The 20,875-nt window shown below is 47.0% G+C and overlaps 1 protein-coding gene across 1 annotated transcript; it reads left to right on the forward strand.

The window, feature by feature from the left end:
* Positions 1 to 10,465: 10,465 nt before the first annotated feature.
* LOC103305035 (melanoma-associated antigen 10-like) lies at positions 10,466 to 15,430 on the forward strand. The gene is made up of 2 exons (XM_054719710.1): positions 10,466 to 10,528; positions 14,588 to 15,430. The coding sequence occupies exons 1-2, from the start codon at positions 10,466 to 10,468 to the stop codon at positions 15,428 to 15,430; spliced, it is 906 nt and encodes a 301-aa protein (XP_054575685.1).
* The last annotated feature ends 5,445 nt before the right edge of the window (positions 15,431 to 20,875 follow it).

Below are 20,875 nucleotides of genomic sequence, written 5' to 3' on the forward strand. Positions count from 1 at the left end.
TATATTTCATAATTATGTAGATCATTGTTATGTGTTCATAAGTGTTGAAAATGTAACCATCCTATATAATAAAAGCCTAATATGCTAAGTGTCCAGTCATCCATTCAACCAATCAAAGCATAATATGCTAATGATATGCTAAGGTCGCTCAACCACTCGCTATGAGGTGCAGTGACCACCAGGGGGCAGACACTCTGACCAGTAGGTTAGCTTGCTGCTGGTGTTCAGCCAATCGGGACTGAGCGAGATGGGCCAAACACGCCCTGGAGCCCTCACGCAGACCCTCCCCAGCTGGCCAACCTCCTGTGACCCTCTCCAGCCCCAACTGTGCACTGGTGGGGTCCCTCAGCCTGGCCTGCACCCTCTTGCAATCTGGGACCCCTCAAGGTATGTCAGAGAGCCGGTTTTGGCCCAATCCTGCAGGCCAGTCTGAGGGACCCCACTGGTGCACGAATTTATGCACTGGGCCTCTAGTAGATAATAAAATAAAGATACCACTTATAAATCCATTAGCAGAAGCTAAATATACTTGTTATTTGCTGTAGATTCCCCCAGTTGTTTGTAAGTATTGTCTGTCTATATGAACATATGTATGTGTCAGACAGTCTTTCAATATTGGTTTTACTTTGAATAAGTTTGAATTGTCAGGATATCTATCATATAAGATATTTTATATATTAAGTTTATATTATACCACTTATGTTTCTACCCAAGATGGAATAACAGGGACCAAATTTTACTCTTATCTGGAATAGCAATAAATAACAAAATAGACGAAACAATGATTTTCAATTTATTGGATATTGGGCAACAAAGGACAATGATCTCAGAGTTGTAAATGAATAAGATGAGTCTGACTACTGCTGCAACTAAGTGACTGGAGCGATATTGTAGGCCATAGTGCACAGATGGGGTGCCTGGAAGTCATAAGATGGAGCAGGGAGCTCATAGAGGACAGAATTTGTAGGGAAGAATACCAGAATGTAAAGACCGGTACAGAGAGAAAACCAGAGCTCACACAGGGCTGGAAATAGTTCCTGTTCCCATCAGAGTGGAAAACTAACAATTCATGAAGTATTGATTAGAATACGCAAAGGGTTTTGCCTTAGGTATGAGGAAATATTACCCATAGAATAAAAATTGCTCTGACTTTTTCTAACAAAGCTTAAAAACAAGACCTGTATTGTAGGTTGAATGTGTACACCAAAAAGATATCCTATATAACAAAAGCCTAATATGCTAAGTGTCCAGTTGTCCAGTCGTCCGTTCAACCAATCAAAGTGTAATATGGTAATGATATGCTAAGGCCACTCAACTGCTCGCCATGAGGTGCACTGACCAACAGAGGGCAGACGCTCCAACCAGTAGGTTAGCTTGCTGTTGGGGTCCGGCTGATCAGGACTGAGCAAGATGGTCCGGATATGCCCTAGAGCCCTCCCATGGTCCTTTCCCAGCTGGCCAACCTCCCGCATCCCTTCCTGGCCCCAAATGTGCACTGGTGGAATCCCTTGGCCTGGCCTGTACCCTCTCACAATCCAGGATCCCTCGGAGGATGACAGAGAGCCGGTTTTGGCACAATCCTGCGGGCCAGGCTGAGGGACCCCACTGGTGCACAAATTCGTGCACTGGGCCTCTAGTGTTTAAATATGTGACCTTATTTGAAAATAGAGTATTTGCAGATGTAATTAATTGAGTCAAGATGAGGTCATACTGACTGGTATCCTTCTAAGAGAAGAAGACAGAGACACAAAGGGAAACACCACGTGAAGATGGAGGCAGGAATTGCAGTGATGCATCTATAAGCCAAGTGCCGGTCATCAGCAAAGAAGAGAGACATGGAACAGATTCACTCTCAGAGTCCAAAGAAGGAATCCATCCTGCTGACACTTTGATTTTACCCTTTTATCCTTCAGAACTGTAAGACAATACATTTCTGTTGTCTTAAGCCACCCAGTTTACAGTACTTTGTTATGGCAGCCCTAAGAAACTAGTACAAAGGACAATGCTATTTCCAAGTAACATAAATGTATCCCAGAACAAAGCTCAATGATATTTATCCTATATAATAATAGACAAATATGCAAATTGACCGTACCTTCGCTATGCCCGCGATTGGCCAGGAGGCGCGGCGGGGCGGGACTCAGGGTGGCCAGGGTGGCCGATTGGGCCGGCGGGACGCTGAGCTCGTGTCACCAGCGGCGGCTCAAGCTCAGTGTCTGCGCCATGGCTGTGTTGCAGCACAGAAGGGGCCTTGGGGCAGCGAGCTCACGTCCCACCACGGACCATCAAAAGCGGGGGAGCTGGGTGCCTGTCCGCTCAGGCACCAGGCCTTTCAGAAGCCTCCACCGCGCTGGAGGTTTCTGAAAGGCCTGATGCACCAGCGATCAAAAGCAAAAGCGTGGGAGCTGGGTGCCTGTCCACTCAGGCACCAGGCCTTTCAGAAGCCTCCGCCGCGCCAGAGGCTTCTGAAAGGCCTGGTGCACCAGCGGACAGGCACCCAGCTCCCCCGTGATCGAAAGCGAAAGCGTGTAGGGGACCCTACACGTGCATGATTGAATCATGCACTGGGCCTCTAGTAGAAATATAAAAATACCCAGCACTCAATAAAGTAAAACTCACATTGTCTATTATCCTAATGAAATTCAGGGCATGCAAAGAAGCAGAGGAGTAAGATCCATAATGAGGAGAAAAGACAATTGATCCAAACTCGCCTAGAAATGACACAGTTGATAGAGATAGTAGGTAAAGGACATTAAAAATTTACTATAGCTAATTCCATATTTTCAATAAATAAGAAAGTTTAAACATGTTAAATATAAATATGGAAGATATAAAAATATCTCAAATGAACACTGAGAGCTGAAAACTAAAATGACTAAGTTGAAATAATACACTGGTTTGGATTAAGGCAGACAAAATGATTGGTGAAATTGAATATATAGTAATACTTTTTTATAATGAATCCAACAGAAACAAAGAAACTAATGAATAAAGCACTATTAAGCTCTGAGGCAAGATCCAAGAAGAGAAAACTAGGGGAATAGAAAAACATACTTGAAGTAAATTAAAAATCATCAAATTTGATAAAATCCATAATATTATAGATCTAAGAAGCTAAAGGAATCTCCAAAACAGGAAAACAATGGGGGGGGGGGCGGAGAAATCCTCTCATAATACATACATATATCAAGTCATCATGTTAAACACATTAAACATTTTACAATTTTATTTGTAAAGTATAACTCAATAAAGCTGAAAAAAGAAGAAAACTATGTCACAGTACATAATAATCAAATTGCTTAAAACTAGTGCTAAAGAAAAAAATCATAAAAATAGCCAGAATAGAAAAGGTAAATACTTTTTACCTACAAATAAACAATGATAAGGATAATAGTTTTTTGTGAAAATAAAGATAACCCAAACACAAAATATCAAATGTTATATGATTCCATTTATATGAAGTATCCAGAATAAGAAAATCCATGGAGACAGAAAGCATATTAGTGGTTGCCATGAGCTGGGGGAAAGATGGAATAGGAAATGATTGCTAAATGGCATTGGGGTTTCTGTTTGGGATCATGAAGAAGTTGTGAAACTGGATACTGATGATGATTTCCCATTAAATGCCACTGCGTTGTAAACTTTCAAATTGTTAAAATGGTCAATTTTATGTTTTGTGGATTTTACAAGAACAACAACAACAAAAAGCCAGAACAAGTGGAACAATATATTTAAAGCACTAAAAGAAAAAAATAACTGTCTGCCTAGATTTCTATACCCAGTTAAAATATATTTCAAAAACAAAGGTAAACTAAAGACATTTTTAGAATTAGAAAACCTAAAATAATTCATTGCTAACAGATATGCATTATGACTAAAGTTAAAGGAAGTCCTCTAAGCCAAAAAAAAAAAAATGGTACCAGATAGAAATGTGGATCTACAAAAGAAAAAAAGGGCATTCATATAGAAATAGAAATTGCAACTACATGATATAATACAATTGTAATTACCTGAGTAAATGTAAAATATGTTTTCTCTAGTGTATAAATATACTTAACAGATAATTGAGAGTTTAAAGGAAAATGAATAAAAATGTATAGAGTGGTTTGTCACATATGTAAAATGTCTAACAACTACAGAATAAAGTCTAAAACAAGAGAATTAGATCTCAAATTGTCAGACATTCAAAAACTAAAAGTATAAAGTTTGGCTCCTGCTTCCTGAGGCTTCACCTCAGACCACAGGTGCTACCAGCCCTGGAATAATGTCAGGACAATATGAAAGATGAAGTTGAAGCAGTATGTCTTTGGTCTGTTAATAATCAGCTGACCACATAAGTTGGTAAGAACTAATCTGTAAAAAACATATGATATTAACAGAAAAATATAGATTAAAATTTGAATAGTAATTATCACAGTGAATTACCCATACCAACTAAAGGTAGTCTTTCATTAATTAGATAACAAGGTAGATAGATAGATAGATAGATAGATAGATAGATAATAGACATGTATATGATAATATAAACACATACATTTTCCATATATACTTGGTAGACATGTACAATATACAAAATAATTATCACTATGAATGGGGCTTATAAAAAAATCACTGCATTGTATAACATAATATTAGATTACATCAAAAGAGGCAGAATGCCCTAAAATCAAACAGTTTAGCCACTTATGCATAGAAATCAATTTTTTTACACTAAAACATTGCCAATGCCTAAGTCTGGCTGAGGAAGAGACCCTATGGGAAGTTGGAATTCTTCTCTGTCATGGGTGCTAGGACTCGCCACCCATCCAGAATCTAACCTGGAGCCCAAAACCATTCTCTGTAAGAGTTACAGGTGAGCAAAGAGGCAGTGCTGCAGTGAAGATTGATTTCCCATGTAGTATTTAATTTAGAAGCCAGGATACAAGACGAGGAAACACAAAAGGAACACTAAAGGATCCACTCATCCCAGAAGGAAGTACCACACAGAATCCTGCATAATTTCTGATGTCAGTCCTAGAAAACTTCAGGCAGGGGTCTCAGGTTTAGCACTACCCCTTGTGTCCAGTTTGAGATTTGCAGGAAGGTGGAGGACTTCATAGTAGAGTATCAGACATAGTTTAGCAAAGTAAGGAGTCTATACAAGCCATGTAAAGGTTAGGACCTGAAGAGAATTTAAGAGCATGAAGAAATAGGCCTCAGTCCTGCCTTTAAGTCACATTCCAACTGGCAGGGGGTAAGAATCCTATCTAATAAAGAGAGAATATGCAAATTGACCATCACACTGTAACAGAGATGGGGGCGCCCACAGCAGAGACGGGGTTTCTGTAACACAAGATGGCTGCACCCACAGCAGAGGCCGAGTTCCCATAACAAGCCTTAACGATCAATCAGCAGGGACCTGAGGCTGCATGGCTCTGGACTGGGGCAGGGGACCTGAGGCTGCGCAACCTGCCCAGTGAGGCTTGACAGTGGACCACAGGCCACACTGGGCCAGGGGACCTGAGGCCGCACCCCCCACCCTGACTCCAGGCCAGTGGTCCAGAGGTTGCGCCCCCCGACCCAGCGGGGCTTGATGGGGAACCTCAAGGCGCACTCCCCTCCCTGGTGATGGGCTGGGGGACCTCAGGCCATGCCAACCACCCTACGCTGGGCTGAGGGACCTCAGGCGGTGACCCCCGCTACAGCACCAGGCCAGGGGACCTGAGGGTGCACCCCCACACAACACTGGACCAAGGAACCTGAAGCTGCACCCCCTACCCCGAGGGACTTGACAAGGGTGGGGCCGGTCAGTTCTGGTTCTCACACAATGAAGGTGGGGCTCACTGGGTCTGGGGCTCACTGGATCTGGGTCTCACATGATTTTGAGGCACCGATGGTGGGTGGGGATTTGACTCTGGGATTCGTGGCACGCCCCAGACTCTGCCAGGAGGAAGATTTGCATATACATTTTATAAATTTTCTTTCATCTCTGACACTTCTATTATAAAGGGCAAATAGCAATATTAAAATATTTCCTCTAATGAATCCCCTTTTAATGTTCAGGAATTTCATGCACCAGGCCACTGGTTTCAACATAAATCTTGAGGTACATAATTCATCCCAATAGAGGAATAAACATTAGATTTCATGAAAGGGAACAGATAAAAAAACAGTAGAAAGAAAATCAATACAAATTCATGAGGTACATTGTAGAAAACTAATAAGATTACAAGGGAATTTCCATTTCCTAAATCTATAGCAAATAAAAATTCCCATGAATGTCAGGGGAAAGACACATATTATCATCTCTATTCGTCAAAACTACACTGGAACACAAAGCCAGAGCTGTGGATATCAAAATAAATAAGAGGTATGAATATTGAAAAGAAAAAGATATTAAATGGTGATAATATGATCAGCTATATAGAAAATACTAAGGAATACACATATGGAATATCCAAATAAATAAAACACCTAAGAAAGGTAGTGTAAGTTCACTCTAGCAAAAACAACAGCCTTGAAACCAAAAAAGCAATAACTAATTAGCACATGTACTAGTATTACAAAATATCCCATTCACAACAACAAAATCCAAAAATTTTCTTAAAAGAATCATCACATAAATGTATGAGATCATTATAGAGGCAACACTTACTGATAGATACAGGTAAAATAAGTCCCAAATAACCAGGTATTTCATATTTATTGTGGAATCCACATCATTTGTAAAGATGTCAATTCTGATTTTCACACTCAGTGCCTTACCAGTAGCTTCCCAGATGAGAATCAGGCTTCGGCTGCTATCTTCTGCTCCCAAAACCAAGCCTGGGAAACCACAGAAGAAAGAATGAGAAACAATAATAAAATCAAAACAAAGTATGATAAACCCTGGGGGAGACTGAGGATTGTGTTGAACTGGTACTTGCCTGTGGAGTGAGGGTGTTCTGGACCTATGAGAAGTTGGGCAAAGTTTGTAACTTTAATAGAAGGCAGAGGACAGTACTGGGAGGGGCCATGGTTTTAAACTTGTGCTTCTGCACCCCTGCAGAAATCCAAAGCTTCCCCTAGGACCACAAAAGCCAGCAGCCCTGGGTAAAGTCAGGACAGTGGAAAAGATGGGCTGACTGAAGCAGTATGACTCAGCGCTGCTAATATTCACCTAAAACCACTCTAATGAGAAAGGGTTGTTTTTCTTTAAAAATACTTTAATGTAGCAAAATTAGGGAATGTCCTACAGTTGAAGAGTATCACAATGAATCACCTGTAGGGAGAGTAGGCTTTTTTCACGCAACACACACACACACACACACACACACACACACACACACGCGCGCGCGCGCGCGCAAACACACATTTTACATATACACTGGTAGAAGAGTACAGTGTACAAAATATTTCCAACTACAAATGAGGGCTATAAAAAAGAAAATCCCTGTACTGGACAATGCAATGTCAGATTAGCTCAAAGGAGGCAGGACATCCCCAAATCAAGCTGTTCAGCCTCTTCCATGTACAAAATATTTTTTTTTACAATAAAATGTTTCCCAAGTCTAAGTCTGGCTGGTACAGAGACCCTATGGGAAGTTGGGCTTCTTCTCTGTCATGGGTGCTACTTCCCCCGCCCTCCAGCATCTAGCTAGCACCCAAACCATTCTCTGTAAGAGCTGCACTTGAGCAAACAGTCAGAGCTGGTGGGACCAGGGGATCGTTTCCCACACAGTCTTTCATTGAGAAGCCAGGATCCAAGAGGAGGAGCCTTCCAAGGAGAGGACTGAGCAGTCCACCCCTTCCAGAAGAGGGTACCCCACTGAATCCTACATCACCGCTGATGTTACTCCTGGGAGACTGCAGGCAGGGGTCTCAGGCTGAGCAGTACCCCATGTTTTCATATGGGGGAAACTCAGGGAGGTGGAGGCCTTGGCAGACAGGTCAGCAGAGGGAGGAGGCCAAACCTTGCCAGGTATCACAGTGAGGACTTGAAGGAAAATAGGAGTTCCTGACGAAATAGGCCCCTTTCCTGCCATGTTTCTGCAATTATCCCTGGGAAGACACAGGCCAGGGTCACTGGACGTGGTCAGGAGAAGAGAGGGTCCGGTGTCTGCCAGACAGCAAGTTGCAGACCCTGAGGGAGGACCGAATTGACCCCTATCCTACATACAGGAGGTAGCACAGAATCCAGCCCTCTAACTACTTGCAGCCCTGGGAGGCCCGAGTGTGGTGGTGGGATGTGGCACCCGCTGACTTCACACTAGGGAATCAGGGAGAGCTGAAGACCTTGCTCTGAGTTGCCCCCCTCCATGCCAGGTGAGGGGATGGTGGGACTCGGGCCCTGCCAGCCCTCCAGAGGAGGATCTTGAGGCAGGATTTCTGAGTCTTCTATCCCAGAAAGAGGGGGACACACAGAAGCCCCCCCCCCCACCAATACTGTCAGCATGGGAGGTGCCAAGCAGGGCAGGCAGGCAGAACTGATCTCTCCCCAATGTCCTCCCTCCAGAGGGGGAGTCTCATGGAAATGGGGCCTTGGACTGAGGGGTGCATCATGAGGTCCGCCAAAGGGAGGACATGCAAACCCTGACAGGAGTAAATAGAGACACTTTGGATCTGTCTGAAAGTAAGCCTACCTTCTCAGATGGTGTGGGGTAGAAGGGTGTGGGGGTCTACCTTGCCCTCCTGCTGAGGTCCAACCCGCGTAGCCCTGGCGCCTAAGAGCCGCTCTGCTGCTCCCTCACCACTTCCTCCCTGATGTTCTCAGGGTGGGAAGCAGCTGGATCTGGAGCCCAGGAACGCAGGCAGAGGGAAGCTGCCCGGGCGGTGCCGGGAGTCAAGGTGAAGACTCTGAGCCAGGACTCCGTGGTATTTCCACCCCAGACAGAGTAGAGGGGTCCTGGTCCCGCCTTGTCCCTGCAGTCGTCCTGGGAGACCCCAGGCAGTGTTTCTGGTTGTGGCGTTTGGGGGCTGTCCTCTGGGGAATCTGAGGGACTTGAGGTTTTCTATGAAGGGCACGGAGTTCGGTCAGAAGGGAGAAAATCCCGGTCTCCGCCAGGCATCCAGTTGAGGACCCCGAGGAAGACGGGGAAACGTCCCACCCCAGAGGGTGGGGGCCAAACTCGGTCCTGCCTGTGGCCTCAGCCCTAGGCAAATCCCCGCACAGGTGTTTGCTTGGCTATGGCACTTCCTGGCTTACGTGTTTGGGTGCCAGGGGGACAGGAGGCTTCCTCTGAGTGGGTCAAACTCAGGTCAGCACCTTAAGGAGGACCCTAGGGGAGGTGTGCGGGGAGCTGCGCCCCTCCCCCGCCCGCAGACAGAGGAGTCTCCCCCACCCCCACCCCCACCCCCATTGCCATTACCCTGGGAGAGTCACGCAGGGTTCCCAGAAGTTCTGTTTCGAAGATTCCATTCCCCCAGTCTGAGGGCTGGGGCTTCAGGCCCTCAGGTGGAGGAGTCCTGGGCCTGGGCAATGATCAGGGCGAGAATCCCTAGGAAGAGGGTTAGATCTCCCGCCACCACCACCGCCACCGCCACCACCACAGCCACCGAGGGTAGGGGCCAAGCTCGGTCCTGCCTCTGGCCTCAGCTGCGGGCAAATCCACGCATGGGTGTTTGGATACGGCACTTCGCAGCTTACGTTTTTGGGAACCTGAGGGACAAGAGGCTTCTTCTGAGCAGGTCAGACTCAGGTCGGCACCTTAAGGAGGACCCTAGGGGAGGTGTGCGTGCGGGGAGCTGCCCCTCAGACAGAGGAGTCTCCCGCCTCCTCCCCCACCCCTTGCCCTTACTGTGAACCCTGGGAGAGCCAGGCAGGTTCCCCGGATGTTCTGTGTCCAGCTCTCGATTGCTGGAGCTGAGGGGTGGGGCTTCAGATCCGCCGATGGAGGGAGTCCTAGGACTGGCCAATCATCAGAGCGAGGTCTCTGAGAAAGCCAGGAAGGCACCGCCCACTGCAGACACAGGGCCACCAGTCCCGCCCTGCCCCTGCGGTGGTCCCTGGGTGACCCCACGCAGCGTTCCCGAATTGGGCTCCTTGGGCACTTTCGCCTCAGGAGCCTGAGGGACCTGAGGTTTTTCTCCGAGGTCTGCAGAGTTAGGTCCAAAGAGCGAGAAATTAATTCGAGGCTCTGCCTGGCGTGAAGGTGAGCACCCTGAGGAAGACGGGGGAGACCACCCACCGCAGAGGGTGGGAGCCACACAGGGTGCTGGGGTGCCCCAGTCCTGGGAACTACAACCATCGGTGGTTGATGTGGCGTTTCGGTTCTGTCTCCAGAATCTGAGGGACACGAGGTTTCGTCTGTGGGCCCCGTGTCAGGTCAGCAGAGGAAGGCGTCTGAGCCACTCGCTGGTCCTGCCTAATGGAGGAAGCCTCCATTCAGTGTGTGTGGGGGTGGGGGGAAGTTTTGCCATGAACTTGCTGTTGGCTCTGAGAGACCACTGGCGAGGCCCTTCAATACAGTGTGTCCAGTCCCGCCTTCCAGCTCAGAGTCTCGGGAACATGAGGCTGTGGCAGCTGGGGAAGCAGGAGGTGTCCCTGCCTCTGCTAAGCACCTCTGAGAAAGTACTGAGGGGAGAACTCACCACAGAGAGGGTGCCCCAGCGGCTGCCCGCTCAGCACGCACGCGCGCACGCGGGCATGCGCGCACGCGGGCACGCGCGCGCACACGCGCGCGCGCACACACACACACACGCACACACACACACACACACACACACACACGGAAGCGTTGGGCAGGACTGTGGAGCACAGAGGCCCTTCTTTATCCACCCCTGACTTCCTTTCCTGGCCTCTCAGGGACACAGTGACCCTGGGCTGAGGGACCATGCTCAGGCCAGTAGAAGTGAGGAGATGCCGGACCTGCCAGGAATACGTATGGACACTTTGAGGATAGATGATGGGACCATTCACTTCAGACAGAGGGGCTCCGCAAGCACCCCACTCCACTTCCTGTCAACCATGGGAGGACACAGGCAGTAGCGGTCACGTGTGGTATTTCCTCACTTCCTTCAGGAAGTTGTGGGGCTTGCCTCTTGGAAGTGAGGCCTTCATCTGAGGAGGCACTGAATACATTGAGGGACTGTGGGAGGACAGAAGATATCCCCCCCGACACACACACACACACACACACACACACACACACACACACACACACACTGTAGGGCAGGTAGTGTTCAGTCCCTGCCACAGCCCTAGGACACCCTGGGCAGGAGTGGCAGGATGTGGCCTCTCTTTGCTTTTATCTGGAGGTTTTCAAGGGAGAGACAACCTAGCTCTGAAAGACCAGAGCAGCCTGGCAGGGGGTAGAGTCCAAGGCCCAAATTGGGGTTCGCCAGTGTCAGGACTGAGAGCACTCCCTACAGCACAACAGATAGGACCCAGGCACTCTCTGCCCTTGCTGTCAACATGGGAGGACTAGGGGCATGGTTACTGAATGTGGCCCTCCCTCACTACCCCCTCCCTGGGGGATGGGGGTGTCTCATGAAGGTGAAGACCTTGTTCCCATGAGTGTGACCTGAGTTCAGCAGAGGGAGGCTATCACACCCTGCAAAGTGTCAACATGAAGACTCTGGGGGAGGACCTCTCACCCCATGGAGAGGGATCTCACAGAAATGCCCCTGCAGTCAGCCCTGGCGAGCCACACAGGAGGGTTACCAAATGTGTTGTTTTCTGACTTCCAGTTTGGGAGTCTGGGGGAGCTGAGGCTTTTACTGAGGTGTGTGACTTCAGGCTAGTTAATAGAGGATACAGCCAGATCCTGCCAGGCATCAAGCAGAGGGCTGTGAGAAGGGGCCTCAGCCTGCGCTGGAAATACCCCAATAGTTAGAGGGCCCCAGTCCCACCCTTCCCCTCCTGCCAACATCAGGAGAGCATGGCAATGTTGGCCCTATGTGGCATTTCCTTACTTTTGTCTGGAGGAAGGTCTCAGAGAGGTGGTCTAAGGAGGCGACAGTTTTACGGGGAGCCACAGCAGCTCAGAAGAGGGCAGAGTCTCAGGTTCTGGCCAGAATCAAGGTAAGGACCCTTAGTGAGGCCTGAAGGCCCCCCTCCCCCAAAAGATGGACCCCACAGAATCTCATCCCTGGGAGGATCTGAGCAGGCATGGCCAGATGGGCAAACTCTCACATTTGCCAGGAGCTCTACCAGGAGTCAAGGTAATGGAGTGCTTCAGGAAGGTGATGTCGTGATTGGAGGAGGAGCTTCAGGTCAGAGGAGGACAGGACAGACCTTGATAGGAATACAGATGACTAAATACTTTGAGGGAGGACTGACTGTATTCCCCATGCCAAAACAGACCCCAGGCAGGGGTTTCTAGATTTGGTGTCTTTTTCCTTTTGTCTGTAGTGTCCCAGGAAAGTGAAGGCCTTGGTCTGAGCTGGTGACATCAGCAGAGGAAAGAATCCCAGGATCTGTGAGGCGTCCAGGTAAGGTAAGGACCTCGAAGGGGGACTAAGGGTACCCCCCTAACTCAGACAGAAGGGGGGTTGCTCACAGAAACGCCACCCTGTTCCCAATATCCACCCTGGGAGGATCTGGACAGTAATCCTGAGATGTGGTGCTCCCTCTCTTCCTGCATGGGGTGGGTGGAGGTGTTTCTGGGAGGTGAGGCCTTGGTCTGAGGGGCTGATTTCAGGTCACTTGAGGAGGTAGGCCCGAGGCCCTTCCAGGAGCAAAGAGGAATACCTTGAGGGATGACAGAGGGAACCCCCATCCCTGCTGTTAGTCCTGGGAGGCCCCGGGCAGGGATGGCTGGATGTGATGTCCCTTTACTTTTGTCTTGGCGATGGTCTCAGGGAGTTGAGGGCCTCAGTCTGCGTACGAAGGCAGGTCAGCTGTGGGAGCCACGTCAGGTCTGAAGAGGAACGAGTCCCAGCTCTACCAGGAGTCCCAGAAAGGAGCCTTGGTGAGGACCAAAGGTAATTCCCACCCCAGAAAGAAGAGACTGTGAAAAGCCTGGCTGTCTTCCGTTCTTAGCTCTAGCTGGACCCAGGCAGGGTTGGCTGGATATAGTATGCTCTGACTTTTTCCAAGGGTGAGGGAGCTGTCTCGGCAAGTGAGGTCATTTTCTGAGGGGGCAATGTCCAGTTAGCAGGGGTTGGCCCAGGACCTATCAGCCAGAAAGATGAATACCATGAAAGAGGATTGAGGATAGCCCACCATCCAACTGATGGGGCCCAGCCCTTGCCATCAGCACTGGAAGGACCTAGCAGGGGGTGACAAGATGTGGAGCCTCTTCACTTTTGTCCAGGGGTTCTCAGGGAGGTGAGGGCCTTGTTCTAAGGAGGCATTGGTCTGAGGGGGAGCCACAACAGGTCAGCAGAGGGACGAGTCCCAGACTCTGCCAGGATATAAGGTAAGGACCCTGAGTGAGCACTGAGGGCAGCACACCCTCACCATAGTACTGAAGGCATACCCAGCTCTACCCTTCCCCTGCTGTGAGATCTGGGAGGCCCTGAGGCACAGTGGCTGGATACAGTGCACCCTCACTTTCTTCTAGATGGTCTCAGGGAGGTGAGGGCTTGTTCTGAATGGTCAGTACCCAGGACAGCAGAGGGAGGTGTCCCAGGCCCCACCAGGCATCAATGTGAGGGATGCAGGTAACCCTCAGATAGGAGTTGTGAGGAGAGGGCGTCTGTGTGAGGCACGTGTCCTCAGGTCAGCAGAGCAGAGGAGGCCCAGGCAGAGTGAGGAGCCAATGTGAGATACATACCCTGAATGTCTATCAAAGTCCCCACCCACAGTCCCAAACACCACCTGCTCACAGTCAGCCCTGGAAGCCTTGGGCTGTGCTGGCTGGCTACACCCTGAGGAGCTTTCTCACATCATCCTACAGGTTCCTGGGAGACAAACCATCCAGGAAGACAGGAGCCCAGTGAGGCCTTAGAGCACCCCCTAAATAGAAGACCTGTAAGTCAGCCTTTGTCAGAGCTGCCAAGGGTGCGCACCTCTGCTGAGGCCGCTGACCCTCTCCCTCTCTCCCCCAGGCTCCTGGGAATCCATCTCCCATAATCCTGCTCACACTTCCACCTGCTGCCCACAACAAGAGTCATCATGTCTCACTCCTCAAAGCGCCCACGCCTCACATTTGAGCCAAACTTTCAGGCCCAAAGTGAGATAATGTTTCCCATACCTGAGGAGGAGAACTCCTCCATTTCCTCTTGCTCTTTCAGCTTCTCCTACCCCTCCACCTCCCCCTCCCCTCCTTCCTCTCCTGTAATCCCAGGCACTCTGGAGGAGGAAGAGGAAAAGGAGGCTGAGAAGGAGGGGGAGAACAAGAAGGAGGAGGAGGGGAAGGACGGTGAGGAAGAGGAAGAAGAGAAGGAAAAGGAAGAGGAGGAGGGGGAAGAGGAGGGGCAGGAGAAGGAGAAAGAAGAAGAGGAAGAGCAGGAGGAGCAGACTGAGGAGGAGGAGGAGGAGGAAGAGGAAGCAGAGGAGGAGGGAGAGGGGAAGGAGGAGGAAAAGGAAGCCGAGGAGGAGGGGCAGGGAGAGGAGGAGGAGGAGGAGTCTGAGGAGAGAGAGGAGGAGGAAAAAGAGGCAGAGCAGGAGAAGGAGGAGGAGGAGAAGCTGGAGAAGCAGGAGAAGCAGGAGCAGCCTGCTTCTAAGACATCAAGACCTCCCCAGAGTCCTCAGAGATCCATGGCATGGAGCACATCAGTTGGAGGCTCCAGCAATCAAGACAATGAGGATACAAGCTCTCTGCAGACCTCAGCAGACCCCGAGTCTCTGTGTAGAGACCGCATGGATGAGAATGTGCCCAATTTGGTGCATGCCATGATCCTCAGGTATCGTTTGAGAAAGCCTATTACAAAGGCAGAGATGCTACAAGTTGTTAACAAAAGGGACAAGAGTCAATTCCCTGTGATTTTTAAGAAAGCTTGTAAGTGCTTGGAGGTGATCTGTGGCATTGATGTGAAGGAAGTGGTCCCTGCCACCCACTCCTATGTCCTTGTCAACTCACTGGATCTCACCTATGATGAGATGCTTAGTGACCACCAGAGCATGCCTAAAAACGGCCTCCTGATAATCATCCTGGGTATGATCTTCCTGGAGGGCAACTGTGCCTCTGAGGAAGACATTTGGGAGTTCCTGAATATGATGGGAGTTTATGCTGGGAGGGAGCACTTCATTTATGGGGAGCCTAGGAAGCTCATCACCAGAACATGGGTTCAGGAGAATTACCTGGAGTACCAGCAGGTGCTTAATAGTGATCCACCACGCTACCAATTTATGTGGGGTCCAAGGGCCCATGCTGAAACCAGCAAGTTGCAAGTTCTGGAATTTTTGTCCAAGATCAAAGGGATTGACCCCATTTCCTTCTCATGCTGGTACGAGGAGGCTTTAAGAGATGAGCAAGAGAGAGCCCGGGCCAGAATTGGCCCTGTGGGTCATGCTGCTGCCATGTTCATGGCACAGCCTCTCCTCCCCCAACTGAAGAATGAGCGCAAATCTTCACTCTGTGGTTGAAAAGGGCACTCACATTTCTAAGTAGAGGAGAGTCAGAGGCAGGGTCAGGCTGGGGAGAACAGCTTTGTGTTCTATATTGATGGCTTGGAGGTTTATCCTTTGTTCCCCCTCCTTTGGGGTTTTCTCAAATACTGTTCCTTTTCATGGAAGGTTTATTAGCTTTAGAATCTAAGTTGATGAATTAAAGTGGTCTCACATGCATTGTTACTCTTCAGGTTTATGAATGAGTTTTGATGTTTTGAAAAATAAATTGGGGAAACTTCCATCTTTTGTGATCTGGAGGAAAATATGATGACACTGGAATGGGAATTTCCTTGGAAATGTGAAAGAAGCCTGCAGAAAATAGAGGGGGGAAATATAACAGGTGGTTAATTTTTTGCATTCCTTAACCATTTTAGTTTATTCTGTAACATTAAAAGATATATACCTGGATTTCCTTGGCTTATTCAAGAAAGTTGGTGTAATCATAGAAAGTGTTAATAAAGGAATTTTACAAATGCTCACCTACTCATTTATTTGCCAAACATTAATTGTATATTTCCTCTTTGGAAAGCACTGTGTTAATAGTGGAGATACTAGGATAAGCAAGACACACCGCTACCCAAAGAATGGTAGAGTCTAGGGGCAGCACTCACATCAGGAAGATGGTGAGATGTCCTCCAATACCTACAGAACAAGTGAAAACAAGGAGGGAGCAGATAAGATTGCAGATGGGAGCACTCAAGTGAAAATGCCCTGAGCCAAGGCATTTTGGGGCTAAGGGAAACTGCAATTCCTTCCGTGGGAGTTAATTTTAAATTAAGCTGTGGGTGGTGGCAGGGGCCAGGCCCTCAGGGGCTGTGTTCTTGAAGTGTGAGAAAAGCCTGACATGGAAAACTTTTGGATCCTGGATAAACCAGGGAGAAATCTCCACCTTGGGTTGGGTATGGAAAGTGCCCTGAACTTTTTGTCCTAGTGCAGTGCACACAGTGCATGAACTAGGTGTTCTAGACACATCTTGAGTGTAATTAGGCCAACTCTAAGCAATGTCTAGATTTTGGTGGTAGTGAAATGAATGAAAATAGCACTTTGATGGATGAGTAGCTGGGAGGGAAGGAAGGAGTTGGTCTTTGGGTTAAATTCTGGGAACTCTGAGTTATATCAGCTGGGGAAGACTAACCTATGCCCAAATTAATATATCCTCTAAGAGGAAACATTTAACGGATTTTATTTGTGAAGCTGTATTTTTTTCCTGATTTATATTCCATCTCCTGTTGAGCTGCATATTATCTGAGAATGTCCTCGATTACAACTAGATCTCAGAGGAGATAGATGGTGGGAGGGTTTGGGGACAAAATAATATTAGAAATTACTGCCATTCATTAAAGTTTGAATCAATGTCAGGTACTGTGCCAGATGCTTTTCTTACTTTACATACATTCCAGCAGTCCTTCCTACAAGGCAGGGCTTATCAAACCCATTTAACAGGTGATGGATCTAAGGCTCATGGTGTTCAGTAATTTCCCCAAGATTTTACTGTCATAAAGTGACAGGGCTGAGATAGAAATCCTGGTCTGAATTTATTTAGGGCAGGGGTCCTCAAACTTTTTAAACAGGGGGCCAGTTCACTGTCCCTCAGACCATTGGAGGGCCGGAGTATAGTTTAAAAAAAAAAACACTGAACAAATTCCTATGCACATGCTAAGTCGGCTGCTAAGCAGGACAGGCAGCAGCGGCAAAAACACCTGGCAGGCCTGATAAACGTCCTCGGCGGGCCGCATTTGGCCCGCGAGCCGTAGTTTGAGGACCCCTGATCTAGGGCCTGCATTGTTTCCACTCCTAGCCTGAGGTGGGTTTCCTGTCTCTTACTCCATTTCTCTTTCTAGTATTACTTAATCCCAATTGGGGTAGTATTAGAAGGTGGGGCTTTTAGGAAATAATTAGATTTGGACAAGCTTATGAAGGTTAAGTATCCATGATGAAATTAATGTCTTTGGCAATATGTTGATAAAATGAGAAGATGGCTATCTGCAAACCAGGAAGAAGGGCCTCACCAGACACCGGAATCTTCCAGCACTGTGATCTTGGACTTTGCCACTGAATAATAAATTTCAGTTGTTTAAACCACCCAATATATAATGACTAAAACAATCATCCTTTCATTGCCTTTTGTCTGTATACCTGTCCCACAGGAAAAGGTAACTGTAAAGATCTTCAGGATTGTTCAGTCATGTGGAAGGTAGCTGAGGATCATAAATTAATATTTTTACCATGCATCATCACATGGGTTGGGTATGGAAAGTGTCCTGAACTTTTTGTAGTCTCTTTTCTAAGGAAAGAGACCATTCTCATTCTGCTGAGAATATAGAGGTTATTACAAAGTGCAATGCAGAAAAGTGATACTGAGTGAAGAAGGATGTTTGTTTTCTACCTGCTAAGATTGATAAAATCCTTTTAAAACTAGATGTGATCCTATATTTGAAAGCACCTGTTAAATGATAGGCTTTTGAAAAAGTTGATGAATTTCAAGGAAAATTTGGTTTTCTCAGAAACTCCTTTAAGAAATGAAGAGAGTGCCCTAACCAGTTTGGCTCAGTGGATAGAGCGTCAGCCTGTGGACTGAAGGGTCCCAGGTTTGAGTGCAGTCAAGGGCATGTACCTCGGTTGTGGGCACATCCCCAGTAGGGGGTGTGTAGGAGACAGCTGATCAATGTTTCTCTCTCATCGATGTTTCTAACTCTCTATCCCTCTCCCTTCCTCTCAATAAAATATATTTTAAAAAAATAAATGAAGAGAGTTGTTGTCATGAAAATTATAATAGTTGCTTTTTATTGAGCACCTACTAATGACAAGTTATGGGAGAGGCTACAAGCGTTCATTCACATCTTGTTTTTCTCTCCTTCCTGGGACATCCACTGGAGCCAGTATGCCATTTCCATGCTTCCTCTACTATTCAGCAGCAAACTTAGAGACCCTGTGCTAAGATAATGGAGCTACAAGAAGGTAGAAGCAGCCAGGATCCCTGAGTTGCCTAAGCACATAATATCCCTGCCAATGAAAACCATAATTCATGTGAACAACAAAAACAAACAAATGTGTTGTGTTAAACCACTCATATTTCAGGTTTTGTCTATTGCATCAGCTAACAGTTACTTTAACTGATTAATACACACCTATTTCTGATTTGGGGCTTATTTAAATATTTTACTTATAAAGGTGGAAAGGTGGTAGTTCATATATTCTTGTTAAATATTGTAAGCATACAAATCAATCACATTGCTCCCCTTTATCAAGTTCCTCCAAAATTCAACCTCTATCTCAAAGGAAATTACAATTACTAATCTGGTGTGTATTATTTCAAAGCTTATTCTGAGATTTTTCATATATGTGTATTAAAATATATTGTTTTTCTTTTAACTTACATGGTGATGATATATAAATTAACCTTTAACTTACCTTTCCAGTTAAAAAGTGAATGTAATATATTTCAATTGATGGCACTTACTCTCCATCATACTAAAGTATGTATGTGTCATAATTAGATACTTCTGATGGACATATAAGTTATTTTCTTTTACCTGCTATGATTAATATAACTAAAATCAACATATTTGAACATGAATTCTTAGGAAAATATGTATATTTTCTAAAAACAAAACATAAAACAGAAGTTTGGTTAATGTGCAAAGGGTAAGAATGTTTAAACTTTTATAAATATTGCCAAAATTTTATTCCAATATAGTTTTTCATAAATTAATATAATGTGAATATCCTAAACTTTCATAAACATTACTAGAGGCCCGGTACACGAAATTTGTGCACTTGAGGGAGGGGATCCCTCAGTCTGGCCTGCACCCTCTTGCAGTCCGTGAGCTCTGGGGGGATGTCCGGCTGATGGCTTAGGCCCACTAAGCCATCAGTTGGACATCCTTAGCATTGCCACGGAGGCGGGAGAGGCTCCCACCACTGCTACTGTGCTTGCCAGCCATGAGCCCGGCTTCTAGCTGAATGGTGCTCCCCCTGTGGGAGCATACGGACCACCAGGGGGCATCTCCTGCATTGAGTGTCTGCCCCCTTGGTGGTCAGTGCGCATCATAGTGACCGGTCATTCCGCCATTCAGTCATTTGCATATTAGCCTTTTATTATATACTAGAGGCCCGGTGCACGAAATTCGTGCACTGGGGAGGGTGTCCCTCAGCCCAGCTTGCACCCTCTCTAATATGGGACCCCTCGGGAATCGGGCCTAAACCTGCAGTTGGACATCCCTCTCACAATCCGGGACCGCTGGGTCCTAACCGCTCACCTCCCTGCCTGATTGTTCCCTAACTGCTTCCTTGCTGGCCTGATTGCCCCCTAACTGCTTCCTTGCTGGCCTGATTGCCCCCAAATACCCTCTGCTGCTGGCCTGATCACCCCCAAGGCTTTTATTAGTATAGATATGACCCTGCACAGAAAATTTTACTAACCCTGCTTTACAATAAGGGCTTGACGATTGAATCATTAGGACCAGACACCAAGATTTCCTTTCTTTGAATAGTGGAGGGAATACTTATCTTGTCTTTAAGTTGCCCGGAAATTAAAATGAGATAATGACTTAGAAAAGTATAAAAGCACCATATAAAGACAACTGTCTTTTTAATGAAGTGGCAAAATGAAAAACACTTCTTATTCTCCCTTTCCTTCCTTTACAGCTTTTATTTAAACTTTGAAATTTATAAAAATTTCACTCCAATTTTCATTTCTTTACATTCAACATTATTTTGTATTGGTTTCAGGTTTTATATTAGTTACAGAATAGTGGTTAGACAATCATATACTTTACAAAGTGTTCCCCGATATTTCTAGTACCCACCTGGCATCATACCATCATTACAACACTATTGACTATATTCCCTATTTAAGTGAAAATGGGTTTACAGGTTCCTTTCAGTCTTTCTTTTGTGTTTCTTGTCCTTCCTTTTCTTTCTCACTTCTTCCCTCATTTTCTTTATATAGTATCTCAATTGGCCATCAAAGCTCAGTGAAGGCACTGGGACACGCTTCATCCATTTTACAGACCAGGAATCTGAGGCCAATTCCAGTTGGCTGTGGAACTTGACTCAGCACACAGGAAGCCCTCAGAGCCATGCTCTTTGTGCTTCCTAAGGGACAGCGGCCCAGCAAACAGAACAAACCTTCCAGTCAGGCTTCCCAGCCTCTTTCTCAAGTACCTCTTCATTGCGGATGCTCCACATTCTTTCCTCTTCCCCCATTCTTTACTGCCCGCCCTTCTCCGAAGCAGGTGGAAGGCTTCCCACTCACTGCCTAGGCATGCTCTGCTATGGGGCAGGGTGTAGCGAGCTTGCTTTTGGGTCAAGGCAGGAGCAGTAGTCACTGCCTCTGAAGTGTGAAGGCCACCTGAGCGAGGCCCATTAGCACTGGGAGCTTCTCTGAATCATGTCAGTCAGTCCAGTACCCTGCAGTGC

The sequence above is a fragment of the Eptesicus fuscus genome, chromosome 1 (assembly GCF_027574615.1).
Source record: "Eptesicus fuscus isolate TK198812 chromosome 1, DD_ASM_mEF_20220401, whole genome shotgun sequence".
Classification (NCBI taxonomy): domain Eukaryota; kingdom Metazoa; phylum Chordata; class Mammalia; order Chiroptera; family Vespertilionidae; genus Eptesicus; species Eptesicus fuscus.

Excerpts from the sequence above, each read along its gene's own strand:
- LOC103305035 (XM_054719710.1), top strand. The coding sequence starts at position 10,466 with ATGAGGCTGTGGCAGCTGGGGAAGCAGGAGGTGTCCCTGCCTCTGCTA. Across the intron at positions 10,529-14,587 it reads TGCTAAGCACCTCTGAGAAA|AGTCCTCAGAGATCCATGGC; the intron begins GTACTGAGGGGA and ends AGACCTCCCCAG.